The sequence below is a fragment of the Galeopterus variegatus genome, unplaced genomic scaffold, assembly GCF_000696425.1.
Source record: "Galeopterus variegatus unplaced genomic scaffold, G_variegatus-3.0.2 Scaffold583, whole genome shotgun sequence".
NCBI classification, from domain to species: Eukaryota; Metazoa; Chordata; class Mammalia; order Dermoptera; family Cynocephalidae; genus Galeopterus; species Galeopterus variegatus.
The window spans coordinates 81,742-95,853 of record NW_007726694.1 but is presented as its reverse complement, the minus strand read 5'-3'; the positions used below and the strand labels follow the sequence as shown (position 1 = coordinate 95,853).

The following is a 14,112-nucleotide window of genomic DNA, read 5'->3' as shown; positions in this document are numbered from 1 at the left end:
TTTGGGCTAGCAACACTCGGAAAATGAGATTTTAAAAACATAATTTACAAAAGCAGTAAAAACATCGATCACATAGGAGTCAACCCAATGAAAGAGGTGCACAACTTTGACACTGAAAATTATAAAAATCCACTGAGGGAAATTAAAGACCTTAATAAGTGAAGAGGTATACCATGTTGATGGATTAGAAGTTTCAGTATTGTTGTCAGTTCTCCTCACATTGATCTATAGATGCACTATAATCCTAACCAAAATCCCAACAGGCTTTTTATTTTTATTTTTATTTATTTATTTATTTATTTTTTGAAAAGATGACCGGTAAGGGGATCTTAACCCTTGATTTGGTGTTGTCAGCACCACGCTCAGCCAGTGAGCGAACCGGTCATCCCTATATAGGATCCGAACCCGTGGCCTTGGTGTTCTCAGCACTGCACTCTCCTGAGTGAGCCACGGGCTAACAGGCTTTTTAAAAATAGAAATTGAAGAGCTGATTTTAGAATGTATATGGAAATACAGAAGACCTAGAATAGCAAAGGAAATTCTGAAGAAGATGGAGATTTACACTACCAGAAACTGAGATGTTTTATAAACATACAGAAATTAATATCGTGTGGTATTGGTGCAGGAATAGATGAAGATCAATGGGATGAAATTGAGTCCAGAAATAGATCCACACCTTGAGTCACTTTATTTATTTATTTTTTAAAAGATGACCGGTAAGGGGATCTTAACCCTTGACTTGGTGTTGTCAGCACCACGCTCAGCCAGTGAGTGAACCGGCCATCCCTATATGGGATCCGAACCCGGGGCCTTGGTGTTATCAGCACCGCACTCTCCCGAGTGAACCACGGGCCGGCCCGAGTCACTTGATTTATGACAAACTCTTAATTATAATTCAGTGGGAAAAGGATGGTTTTTTCAGTAAGAGGTCCTGATGCAATTGAATATCTGTATGGAAAAAAAAATTAATCTTAACTTGTAGTTTGCACCATATACAAAATTCAACTTGAAATGTATTGTAGGTCTTCTCTTTTTTTAAAAGATGACCGGTAAGGGGATCTTAACCCTTGGCTTGGTGTTGTCAGCACCACGCTCTCCCAAGTGAGCTAACTGGCCATCCCTATATGGGATCCAAACCTGTGGCCTTGTGTTATCAGCACCACACTCTCCCAAGTGAGCCACGAGCCGGCCCGTATTGTAGGTCTTAATGTGAAAGGTAAAACAATAGAGCTTTGAGCAATAAAACAATGTAAAATTGGATTATTAATCAAAGTATAAAGAAAAATATATCCACACTCTTATAAATGGGGGGAGGAGGGACAAATCCTTGTTATAGAAGAATTCCAAATAATATAGACAGATAGATGGATAGTTCTCCCTCTAGGAGGTGGGATTTAACTTCTCTCCCTCTTGAGTGTGGGCTGGACTTAGTGACTTACTTCTAAAGAGAGTAGAGAGGGAAAAATAGTAACTTTACAGTGGAGAAGCCTGGCAAACACTGCCTTAACCAAGTGACCAAGTTTATCATCACTAGCAACAAGTCAAGTTGATATCATGTACCTGGGATATGTGATGAAGACACTTCACTTATGTGCTATTCTTCCCCAAAACCCATAGCCATAGTCTAATCATGGAAAAAAAAAAATCAGACAGATCCAAGTTGAGGGATATTCTACAAAACATCTGACCAGTACTCCTCAAAATTGTCAAGGTCACAAAAAACAAGAAAAGATTGAGAAACTGTCACAGACCAGAGGAGACTAAGGAGAAATGATGACTCAATACAATATGGTATCCTGGATGAGATCCTGGAACAGAAAAAGAACTTTAGTAGGCATACTAGTGAAATCCAAATAAAATTTGGAGATTTGTTAATAATAATGTGCCAATGTTGGTTTCCTAGTTTCGAAAAAAAAAAGTACCATCTTATAATGCAAGATGTTAACATTAGGGGAAATTGGTTGGGGGGTATATATGGAAACTCTCTGAACTATGCAACTTTTCTGTAAATCTAAAATTGTTCTAAAATAAAGTTGTTTTTTTTTAAAGACTATGACAAAATCTCCAACTCCTATACATTGCTTGTGGTAGTGTAAACAGCTACCTTTACTTTGGAAAACTGTTTTGAGTTGCCTACCCTATGATTCAGCAAGTCTACTCATGGGTATCTACTCAAATTAGTGCAGTTTTTTTAAAAGTCAGAACATGGAAACAAATATCCATAGGCTGAATAGGTAAGTACTGATACACTCAACAATATGGAAGAATTACACAGACATCAAGTTGGACTTATACACTGTGTAAGTCCATTTATATGAAGCTTAGGAAAAGACAATAGTAATGGATGGTGATTTTCTGTCAAGAGTAGTGCTAACCTCTGGAAGGGGGGGCAGTAATTTACCTACCTGTACACTTAAGGTTAGTGCACTTTGTTAAGCCTCAATATATTTCTTTTTCTTTTCTTTCTTTCTTTTTTTTTTAAAGATGACCGGTAAGGGGATCTCAACCCTTGGCTTGGTGTTGTCAGCACCACGCTCAGCCAGTGAGCAAACCTGCCATCCCCACATAGGATCCGAACCCGTGGCCTTGGTGTTATCAGCACCGCACTCTACCGAGTGAGCCACGGGCCGGCCTAATATATTTCTTTTTCTTTAGTTGTGGTCAAATATATATAACATAAAATTTGCCATCTTAATCATTTTTTTAAATGTACAATTAAGTGGCATTAAATACATTCACAATGTAATACAACCATCACCACTATCCATTGCCAGAACCTTTTCACCATCCTAAATAGAAACTCAGTAGCCATTAAACAATAACTCCTCTTTTCTTCCAGTCCTCAGCCACTCAAGCTATTCTCCATTCTTTCAGTACAAATTTGCCTCCTCTAGCTACCTCACATGAGTGTTTTTTGTTGTTTTTGGTGGCTGGCCGGTAGTGTGTATTTTTAAGCCATATTGGAAAAGGAAGAAAACAGTGAGTAAACACACTTCTTGAGGAATTTAGCTGTGAATACAGTATAGGTGGCAGCCAGAGGGGATGAGGGTGGAGCTTTTTCTGGTTTTGTTTTAAGATGGTTGTAATTTGAGCCTGAGTCAAAGTTACCGAGTTCCCAGTTCAGAGGGAAGTTGAGTATCTGAGGCTTGCAAAGGCATGAAAGAACAGGGCACTCTGTTTGGAGGTGGAGAGAGGGGATGGTGGAGTAGAAGTTGGGGGCAAGATTATGAAGAGAATATTTTGCCAAGATACATTTGAACTTTAATATCACCACCAGGACTTGAGTACTTTTGCCAGGCACTGGGTGAGATGCTGGGCATAACTTTTTTACAAGGCTGGTTGGATAGTTGTTGGTTAGAGCTGGCCAGTACCAGGGTCCAAACCCTTGATCCTGTTGCTTGGTGTTATCAGCACTGGCTCTAACCAAGTGAGCCAACCTGCCAGCCCCAGAATATTCTAATTTTTATAACCAGTTATTATTCTGTCACCCTTGTCCAAAACCTCTACATAATGATTCCTTTCCCTCACACCGCCATACCATTAATTCTCGTAGTTAGTGTTTTGAAACTTTCTTTACACCTTTGCTGTCATAGCCCTAACACACTTATTCCTGTATTACATTTTCTTGATGCCATTAACTCTATTCTCTTAATCTTGCCATCATCCACCTTTAATACCAATGCCAGATTCATTTTTCTAAAACGCTCATTGGGATGGTTGCCTGCTCAAAATCTGTCAGATTCCTTATTGCCTAGATCGGTGGTTCCCAGATTGTGAACCAAGGCATCCTGGGGCACCACAGCAAACCCACAGGGATGCCATGGAATATTTTAAACTTTAGAGGGAATCACAGTGACACTGGACACCTGTTAGATATCATGTCAACTACTAGCCCGAAGTAGGTAAGTTTCAGCATTAGACGCTGCTAAATTCCTTTCAACATCAAACAGGAAAACAAACAAACAAACAAAAAAAAACATCAAACAGGAAATGAAGGTAGCAATGTCCAATTTGATTCCAAGGTTTGAGAAGTTGCACAGTGCCCAAAATCCCATTAGTAAATAATTGTAGTTATTTAAAAAGGAAAAATATATTTTCTTTAGATTTATGTGTATTGCTTCTTCAAACACCTACTAAGTTGTTAGGATAGAAATACTTATTGTTTGGACCTAAAGACTTAACAAAATAGAACCATTATGTATTTCCTTTGATGTGTGATAAAAAAAATGAGACATAATTTTAAAAATATATAAAATCAGACACTAAGGGCACAACATACTGAGAAAATTTGGAAACCTCTGGCCTAGATAATAAAAATCCACACTTCATGGCTGATATTCAAGGTTCTTCAGAACTTCTGGTACCTTCCATCCCCATTGTTCCCTGGCTCAAATCTTTCTCCAATACTTGCCTGTTGTTTGACTTAGGGCAAATCAACTTAATTTCTCTGAGACTTCTTCAGCTGGAAAAAGGGGTAATAATACTTACCTTGTATGGTGGTAATGAGAATTACATGAAAATATACATAAACAGGAATGTACATAAGCACCATGTGTGGCGTATTACAAGTGCTCAGTTAAGTGACAGACATAATCCCCTCTCACCCTGAATCCTCTCAATAGCCCGCAACTGACCACTAGCATTTAGCTAGTATATCACCTGCACATTTTGTTTCCCCAAACAAGCTGTAGGCATCTTTGAAGTTAGGAATGTCATGCTACATTAAAATTTCCTGTTGTATATAACAAAGTGGAGGGTACAGATCAACATTTGCTGGGGGATTTTTTTGGCGGCTGGCTGGCATGGGGATCCAAACCCTTGACCTTGGTGTTCTAACCAAATGAGCTCAACTGCCACCCCTTGCTGAATTCCTGTAATATATATTCAGGCTTCAGATCAAGCACCCAGAATACCTTCATATGTACAAAAGACACATGGAGTAGCAGAAGCCAAAGAGGAAAGAAAAGAAAAAGCAGGAGGGCTGCTGGCTGGTGGTGCTAAGTGGAACCCTGGGGCCAAAGTCCCCTGTGAGGCCAGGCCAGGACCCAATAGGGTCTCTACAACGGGAAAGATGAGTAATGATAAGCATTCAGATAGTTACATTCTTGGCTGGCTAGGGAAGGGTTTGGATTCCCGTACTGGCCAGATGCCAACCCTGCTCCCAAAAAACAGATAGCTACATTACTAGGAGTAAATTAGAGAGGTAGGGAGGTATGGCAAGAAGTGAGGAACCCATAAATGAGTTTCCCACCCTCTCCTAAGAAGGAGGCATAACTTTTTTTTTTTTTTTTTGCCATAAATGCAAATCACAAACTTGGGTAATTTTTTTGGAAGGGAGTAAATAATCTTTTAAACTGTAAATACCCTGAAATGTTAGAATATCTTGAGTTTAACTAGTTTCAATAATGTTCAGTTGACATATTTAGGCTAAAAGACTATTTTCATTCTTCAATGTTACAGTCAGAATGTTTACAAAAATATTTATTTTAAAAGTAGCACTAAAAAAAAACCAAAACAGAAGTGATTTAGAACTAGATTAAAAACTCCAAGGTGTATTGTTTCAGGTAGGTGTTATTACTATATATACCTTCACCCCCTTTATTAAGCCAAAAACACTTCAAGCAACTTAAAGTCCATAAATTAACAATGAGGTACAGAAGTCCAACCAGGATGAGACAGAATGTGTTCCAAGTTAGAAGGCGACAGCATGGCTCCTCATTGATGTCTCCTGTGCTGTGCCTGTGCTCCAATGTAATTAAGGTTTTCTTCATGCCAATCTGAAGGTGACCTTTTAGGGCCTCTGGCTATAGATGGTTTAGTCTCCTGATCCTAATGGTGTGCTGCTTCGTTGCCTGGGAGGTCAATGCTTCCATATCCACCTCTTAGGGGATTCAATTATCTACATGTGAGGCTTAGGAGAGCTGACCAATCTGAAGGTTGGGAAAATCTGCTTAGAGGAGGAACCACTATTCCAACATAAACTGTCCTTAATCCTATTGCAGAAACTCTTTTCATTCTGGGGATGGTGAGTCCCAGAAGATCATGGCCAAGATGATTTTCCAAGTGGCTTCCTCTGAGAGTTTATCCCCAAGAGGGAGCCATCTGGCCACTTGCTTTTTATTACATTTCTAATAGCTGCTCCATTTCCTCAAGGGCTGTTGTAAAATCATTTACTTGATTGTTACATAAGGTTTGCTGTTCTAGGAATCGTGTCCTTTCTTCTTCTTTCACTTTCAATTTTACCTTTAAAGCCTGCATGGGAAGATATTTTTTAAAAAAACCAAACAAAACAAAACCAAAACACACAGACGCAAAACTTTTGACTCACAGTAAAGACAATACCCACCACACCACATTCTGCTTCTATTCCATTGAGGAAGACCACTGGAATACTGATAGACATTGTATTTTCTATCTTAAATTCTGTTTATCCGTGCTGGTTTTAGGAATTGTCCCTCTATACTACGGACACCTGTATCTAAACTGGAGTAATGAAATCCTCTAGTTTCAGTGAGATATCCCATGATTTATCCAAGCAATCTGAAGCAGTCCAGACCCCAAAATGTGGGTTTCTTACTGCAGGTCTCCTTGAGATATCAAGTGTCCACATTGTTCGTTACATGTAGGTCTCTACTCTCAACGTTGAGCAGCCTCTTGTGTTGCACATTGCCTTATGCCCTGGAGATGTGAACATTTCTAAAGGGTTCTCAGGAACAGAAAAGAAAACTAATGGAAAAAACTAGTGAAATCCAAATGAAATCTTGGAATTTAGTTAATAGTAATGCACCAATGTTGGTTTCTTAGTTTTGACAAATGTATCAGGATAATGTAAGATGTTAATATTAGGGGAATTAAATTTTCTGTATTATCTTTGCAATTTTTCTGTAAATCTAAAATTATTTCAGAATAGTTTATTAAAAATAAATAGAAAAACAGGAAAAAGAACTCCTCCATAACTCTATTTATTGTGGTAGGAAATGGTAATCTTGCCTTAGGGTGATATCTGCCTCTCACCTGTAATTCCTCCATCTGCTTTTTGGCTGTTTCATTAAAAAGCTTCAGCTCACCTTGCAAAGTTTCTAACAGCAACTAAGAGGAAAGCACAAGTAAACAAATCTTCGTAAAAAATGAGAAGGGAATTCGATGACAGCTAACATCCTCTCCATTCATTCAGTTACTTATTGAGTGGACTACTGTACCCACCGGGCTCTCTATTGGGCCCCTTTGAGAAACTCAGTCCATAGAACAGCCAGATTATCCCACTACGATGTGCTCTATGCTACACAAACCTTATGAACAAAATTTAGTCGCCAAAGAAGGGGTGACTAATAGCCTGTGGGAGTTCCATATCTAGTAGTCTGTGATCCTAAGATGACAATTGATCTTCCTGGGAAAGTTCAACAGACTTTAAGCCCAAACAATTACCTTCCTACTTTAGGGAAGGAACCAAAAAGAAGCTGAGAATTCAAATTTAACAGGTTGGACCTTTGCAGCATACACTTCTCGGCAAAGGAGTAAAGGGAGAAATTTGGAAAAGTATAGAATGGAGAAACCAGAAAGCTCTCTATACAGGTTCACTCCATTCTTTGTGTTTTAAAGTAGTACATTTTCAGTTCCCACTCACTTATACTTGTGAGCACAAAGCTATCTTTCAAGTAAAATATGTTATTTTGAGTGTTCCCTCTGCCCTCTTCTACTATCATGGATAACCAAAGGCTGCTTCTTGGGGTTTGCTGAGCATATAGCAGAGACCTTCTTAGATTTACAGAGTCCCACAGTCACTTGGCCCTCACCATAGAGTCTGTGTGATCTGTAGTGGATTCTTGCTGTGATGCTGGGGTCTCACCGCCTGAAACTGATGGGTACAACAAAGTTAGCCTCACTCAGGGAACTGCACCTTAAACAAAATAAAACAAAAACTCCTCCATGGACAAGTACAGGAGTGTTCATGAGGGAAACTTCTCTCAATGTCTGGTCCTGGACTTTCTTCCCTCTTGCCTTGGCAGGGTTACCCATGTCTTCCCTCCAGAGCTGTATTTTACCTCCTTTCTCTCTAGGTTTGGATATGACCAAAAATTCATTCTGCTTTCTCCTTAGCACAGTGCGAAATTTGTCCAAAGGAAATGTATAGGTTGATTTTTTTGTTTTGTTTACAATACATAAAACTATTTTCAAAAGCTTTTCAGACCTTAAAAAATTATTATTTTTGATAATAGTGCATGCACATAGTAAATTAAAATCATACAAAATGTTTATGGTGACCATAAACAGCATCCTAAACTGCAACTGACAGGTTAACCAGTTCCATTCAAAGACAGGAATCATGAATTAAAAGTGGCCTGGGCCCCTTTACTGGGCATTCTCTGGCTCTTCAACTCAGTCTGAGGCCCTCTTGTAGTCTTTGGGCAACACACAAACTGCCAAAATATTTTCTCCTAACAGACTCTTTCTAGTCATCTGAAATTCTGTTGGTCAGGCAAAGTCAACATCACATGAGAACAAAGAGACACTCCCCAAAACCTTTAGGGCTTTGCTAAGCAAACCCTGGGCTGGCTGATGCCATGCTGCTGAAGCCAACCCAAGAAGGGGCACATGCACTGATTCCTGTGAAGGTAGCTGTGTGCTGTCTCTTACCTTGGTTGAGGCCCTTGCTCTCCAAAATTGCCAAACAGTTGTCCTGAAACTTCTCCAGCAGCTCCACCTTCTGGGTCAGGTCCTTCAGCTCTCCCTATTGGAGTGTCACACAGGTAAATCAGGAACTCTCCCACTCCCCAGGAGTGGCTGTTTTTCATGTTCTTGCTCTTGGACAGCCACAGTATAAGCCTGGCTTCTTTTCTTTCTGCCCTCGGGCAGCTGGGGATTATAAGTTTGCTCCCACTCCAGGGGCCATCCATCAGGATTGCATGTGCATTGACCAGTGGGCAGGTGATGACAGAGGTCTGGTGAGTCTCTTACCTGAGTTTCAATCAACTTCTGGTGCAATTGCTTGTTGACGGCCTCTAAGAGCTGGTTCTTATCCTTGAGCTCTTCCTCTAATTTCTGCTTGCTCAATGGTTTGTAGCTATAATAGTAGTGGTACTTATATGAAAAGGTGGAGAGATTAAGAGTATGGGCTATCGAGTTACACAAACGGTTTGAATCCTGGCTTCATTACATACTGATATATGACCTTCAGTGAGTTGCACAACCTCCCTGAGGCTCTGTTTCCTATTTCTAGAATTAGAATAATACCCAAATCTCGTAATATTATTGTTATGAAGAATAAAAGAGAAAATACATGTACAATTCTTAGCCCAGATACTGACACAGGTAAACATTTTAATTTATTTTTTGTTGGTGGCTGGCTGGTAGGGCGATCTGAACCCTTCACTTTGGTGTTGTAACATCTTGCTTTAACCAAGTGAGCTAAACAGCCATCCCTAGGGAAACATTTAACAGATAGCCATTATCATCCTCAATTTTAAACCTTTTCAAAGTTCTCAGTCTTTCTTGCCAGTATTTTGTCTTCAAAACTTTTAAGACATGCCCAAATAATAGAACCTATTTGTACAGACTTTTCAGCTTATTATTTCTGTTTTCAAGATTGCAAAACTTCCAAGCTAGCCTCAGAAAGATGGATCTTTCTCCAGGATTTCACCCCACAAGCACAATATTCATCTCAAGATCACTAACCATATGCAGTCTTTCCTATCCTGAAAGTTTCACACTCCTGTTGATGGGCCATAACTGGGTTTGATTTCCAAACAGCAGTGGTCTTAAAGAGCCCTAAAAACTCTTGTCTGGGACTCAAGATGGCAGCACTACTGATTCTTGCCCTGACAGTGGTTCTCACAACTGGCTGTGCCTCAACCCTGAAAATTCCACTCAGGTTTCTGGGGTGGCACCCAGACCGTAACATATGAAATAAGTCCCACGTGTAATTCTGATATACAACAAGGACTGAGACCCACTACCCTAAAACAGCAGCCAAGTTCATTTACCCTGAAGCTTACCCCTTCCTGGTGTTCCTCTTAATGGCAGTGTCTGCAGCTTTCACCTGCCTAGAGAAGCAAAAACAAAGAAACTAATCATAGAATCATAGTATACTGCTGTTATGTGTCGCAAACAGGGCAGAACAAAGGGCTTGTTTCTGAGCAAAGAACCAGAGATTACATCCAAGGCAAACAGCACAGGCTTGAGAGCTCTCAGGGCCCATGTGTTTGTTTCAGCATAGAAAAAGGCTTATTAATAGGGAACGGGCTCTCCAAACAACCTGATAGACCTGCTCCTGTTCAAGATGGTATAGCTATCTCATGCCAACCTCACTCACCTAGGAACTGAATGCTGGGTCGGGGACACACATACACACTATGTTGGGGCTGGAATATGTTCAGACCAGCGACCTAGACTAACAACTAGCTTCCACACCTCATGGCTACCACTTAGGGCTGGTGTTTGACCATGGTACTGCCATTTGTACACTCTGAGCAAGTGGTGAGAGGAAAGAACACCCCTTACCATATCCCTTGTTGTGACTCTTCAGAACAGATCAACACGGAGGGTTCTGACAAACAGCTCAGCAATGCTGCACTGCTCCAGGTCACGGACTACAAGTCAGTTGTTCAGGAGCCTTGTGCTCCCCAAAACCCCATTTTTTCCCATTTTATTAAATTTATTGTTTTAATTGACACATAATAATTATATATATTTATGAAGTACACTGAGATATACGGGCACACATGTACAATGTGCAATGATCAAATTAGGGTAATTGGCATACCCATCACCTCAAATCAAAACCCTATTTTCTAATTCTTGGTACTGAGCGATTTCTAGCAAGATATTCTGATTGGATACCAATGATCTGCTCTCACCCATTCTCTCGTCTTGCTTTGGTGATTTTTGTAATATCATTCTCTGAACCTCCTGAATTAAGATGTCTGGAAGCATCAACTTCTTTGGTCCTAACAGGTAACAGACTCTTAGAAGTAGCTCGAGTTTGTGCATCTGCAAAGGAAAACAGGAGGGTGAAACCTCAAGCATCATGACCCAACAGTTGCAATCCTGTAACAATCAGAACTCCATTCTAAATGGTCATAAACCTTTGTTTTCATTCTGGCCAATCTCAATTTGTGAAGATTAAAAAGAATAAAACTTCTAGACCAATTTGCAATAGAAATAAAATTTTTAATATGTGACAGTACAGCATGTTTGAGAGTAGGCAAAACTTGATGATATATCAAACTGAATGGCTGGAGGGTATGAGTATAGATGTGAACAGTGAAGACTGATAGAAGCAAAGAGCTAAATGAAAGGCAGTATGGAAGTTAGCAGGCAAAACAGAGCTGAATCCTTGTATCATCTTGTTAAGCTCCCAAAGCACTCTTCACACTCTCGTAAGGCAACACTCAAGCTGCTTTGAGTTTTTCTTCTGTTGCTTAGTTGTTTTTACCAGAATGTCTTCCAAACCACCCTAAGATACATCTTAGTGCCCCCAGAACCTCGTATAGTATCTGCCATATGAAGAGAGGTTCAATAACTGCTTGCTGAATAAATGAAATACAGTTTCATGGGCTGTTTCACAGACCTTCATCTCTAAATTACCTCCCTGGTCTTCTTTGCCTCTTCCATGCTGATTGCCTCTACCACCAGCCCTTTTAATTTGTTTATCCTTCATTAAATTTAGAGGTTCCCTACTTGGCATTCTATTCTGATCTTGCTAGGCCATTGCCGGATAACCAGAAAAATGGCCCTGTTATGACACTCTTCTTCCCCAGGGAAGAGCATTTTCCCCCTAATCCTATACCCCCCACCACCACACACACTATCTTATCTACCATTTGCATTCCACAGCAAATTTAAGTAACTTATTCTGGAGTTAAGCATCCCCACCCCCACCCTGGCTTTTCTAGATTACTCTTTCACTCTGTTCACTGTAAAATGGCTTAAAAGCTTGACCTAAATTAAGAGCCATTACAATTAAATAAAGTTGAAGAAATAGGGTATAAAATACCAGATCACAGAGATTAGGAAATTTTGTATTTGTATTAGATAAAGATTTTATTTTGAGATAACTCTAGCTGCACAACAGTTTGGAGTAAGTATCGTTTCTCAGGTTAACAAATTATTTCATATACCGTACACTTACTGGTAGGGCACCTGCACTCTCTGTTTTAGATATTCTACCCACAAAGCAAATATTAAGAGTTCTTTTTGAGGTGTTTGAAGTAAAAGGTAACCTTGTAGGAATATAATCTTTTTTCTCAAGTATTAGTAAATTATACACAATTACAAATCTACCCCCTGTAGAACTTAACAGTAAACTGATAAAAATTAATACTCTTCATTGACGAATCAGTTCTAAGAACTCATATTTGCTAAAACCTAGGCATTGCATCGTGGAAGAAATTTAGTAGGATTTAACAATGATGTCTCCTAAAAATGGAAGATGCTAAGGAGGAGAATTGGATGGCTGGTGTCAAGGAAGGTAAGGATGTAAAAAAAACTTTTGATTTTTTAACACGTGCATATATTATCTATTCAAAAACAGTGAAGCTTAAAAACAACCAACCCATGCCCAAAATCAAAACAAAAAACCTGGAATACAGCTTTAAAAATTTAAACTGTTGCAGTTACATATGATCATAAAGCTGGGACAGAGACAGAAAGCAAAGAGATGAAAACTTCCAACTTGGCTGGGACAGCCAGTCACTGCCTGCCAACGGAGGGGCACTGCTCTCTGAGGGAAGGAAAGCAGAGCTGTGAGAGGAAACCGGCTCCAGTTTTTCCAGCAACTCCTAATCCCTGCCAGTGCCAGAACACCATTCAGGTATTCTGAAGCCACACAAGACAAACCCTTTAAGCCTTTGGAGAAAAGCCTATTTTCCACAGATCAATCCTACCACTGCTCAACCAGCTACATGGAGACATCTGGAAAGAGATCATAGATAGCTGTTCCATAATCTCTCACAACAGTTTTCTGATGTCTGAAGCTTATTTTGTGCTATAATCTCTAGATTAGGCAGTTTGATGACTGCAGACCCTATGAGATGACTCTCAACCACAAGCAAAGTAACACAAAGCAAGATGGCAAAGCAATTGATTTTGTTTTTAATCATGTCTCTCCCTTCTCCCAGGGTTCTCAAAATACTCTGGTTAGGCCTGACTCTTCTCTCTCACTTCATTCAACAAGTGTTTATTGAGAATGTGCTAATGAGAGACACTGTGCAGATGTAAATGCACAAAGAACCCTAGTGCTTCCTACTAAGTATTCCACTTCTCAAATGTCGCCTCCCTAACAACAAACCCAGTCCCTGAAGATAGCCCAAGTCCTCAAATAAAACTGATAACTTGTTTAAACGGGATTTCTAGCTGAATGGGAATAATATGATACAACAACCAGCAACTTGAATCCAACTGATGAGTGCAGCACGGAAGGTGGGTGGCGGGAAGGTGGAGCGGCAGGGCAGGTCTATAATCTTATCACATGGCCCTTCCTACACAGCCTGGTTCTGGGGGGGCTAGTTGGTTGTCGGAGTTGACGGAATGCCCTCCGCCTGTCCGCATCTCCAATTCCCAGCCACCGACCAGATCCCCACCCTCCCCAGCCTGACCACCCCTGACGAGTCCGCAGTCCCCGGGGCCGACGTGGACACCCACCTGCGGGTAGGCTGCCGCTCAGCACAGAGGGGGTCTGCAGGCTGTACACTGTCTTAACACTGGCCATTGTAACGACGCGGCACGGCTGGGCCCTGGGAGGTGCAAAGTGAATGTTACCCAGCGCTGGGCCAAGGGACCCGAGCAAATGGAGGGCCTGTGGGGAGAGCGCGGCCTGGCCGGCCCTGGCTCGGGTCGAGAACGAGAAAATCCTTCATTCTCCACCCATCCCGTCCGCCCCCGACACCCAGTCCAGTCCCTCGCCCCGGGAGAGCCGAACCCTGGCGCCAGCCGCTCCCGCCCGCAGTCTTCGTTACGCTGGTTCAAAAGATGCTCCACAGCAACCGCCGCGCCGCCAGCCTCTGTTTCAAATGGGAACTTCCGGTAGCTGGGCGGAAGGGGTTGAGGTTCCCTTTCTGTGGGCAGCCCTGTCGTACGGAAGACTCTGGCTTGGGCCGCTGCCTTGGGAGCCGCCAT

General features: G+C 41.0%; 1 protein-coding gene across 4 annotated transcripts; it reads right to left on the bottom strand.

The window, feature by feature from the left end:
• Window positions 1-790: 790 nt before the first annotated feature.
• On the bottom strand, window positions 791-14,112 carry KNSTRN (kinetochore-localized astrin/SPAG5 binding protein). Of its 4 annotated transcripts, XM_008570218.1 has the most exons (10): window positions 13,916-14,112; window positions 13,639-13,730; window positions 10,854-10,986; window positions 9,993-10,040; window positions 8,956-9,061; window positions 8,635-8,728; window positions 7,794-7,855; window positions 7,015-7,089; window positions 1,752-1,808; window positions 791-948 (listed from the first exon to the last, which is right to left on the bottom strand). In XM_008570218.1, the coding sequence occupies exons 1-9, from the start codon at window positions 14,110-14,112 to the stop codon at window positions 1,779-1,781; spliced, it is 837 nt and encodes a 278-aa protein (XP_008568440.1). In that variant the 3' UTR covers window positions 791-948; window positions 1,752-1,778. The 4 variants fall into 4 exon arrangements, with proteins under 4 accessions (XP_008568440.1, XP_008568442.1, XP_008568439.1 ...); XM_008570217.1 differs by lacking the exons at window positions 791-948; window positions 1,752-1,808 and adding an exon at window positions 5,464-6,252; XM_008570220.1 differs by lacking the exons at window positions 791-948; window positions 7,794-7,855 and having other exon boundaries at window positions 1,753-1,808.

Excerpts from the sequence above, each read along its gene's own strand:
- KNSTRN (XM_008570217.1), bottom strand. The coding sequence starts at position 14,112 with ATGGCGGCTCCCAAGGCAGCGGCCCAAGCCAGAGTCTTCCGTACGACA. Across the intron at positions 8,729-8,955 it reads AGAAGTTGATTGAAACTCAG|GGAGAGCTGAAGGACCTGAC; the intron begins GTAAGAGACTCA and ends ACACTCCAATAG. Across the intron at positions 6,253-7,014 it reads AGCAGATGGAGGAATTACAG|GCTTTAAAGGTAAAATTGAA; the intron begins GTGAGAGGCAGA and ends CTTCCCATGCAG.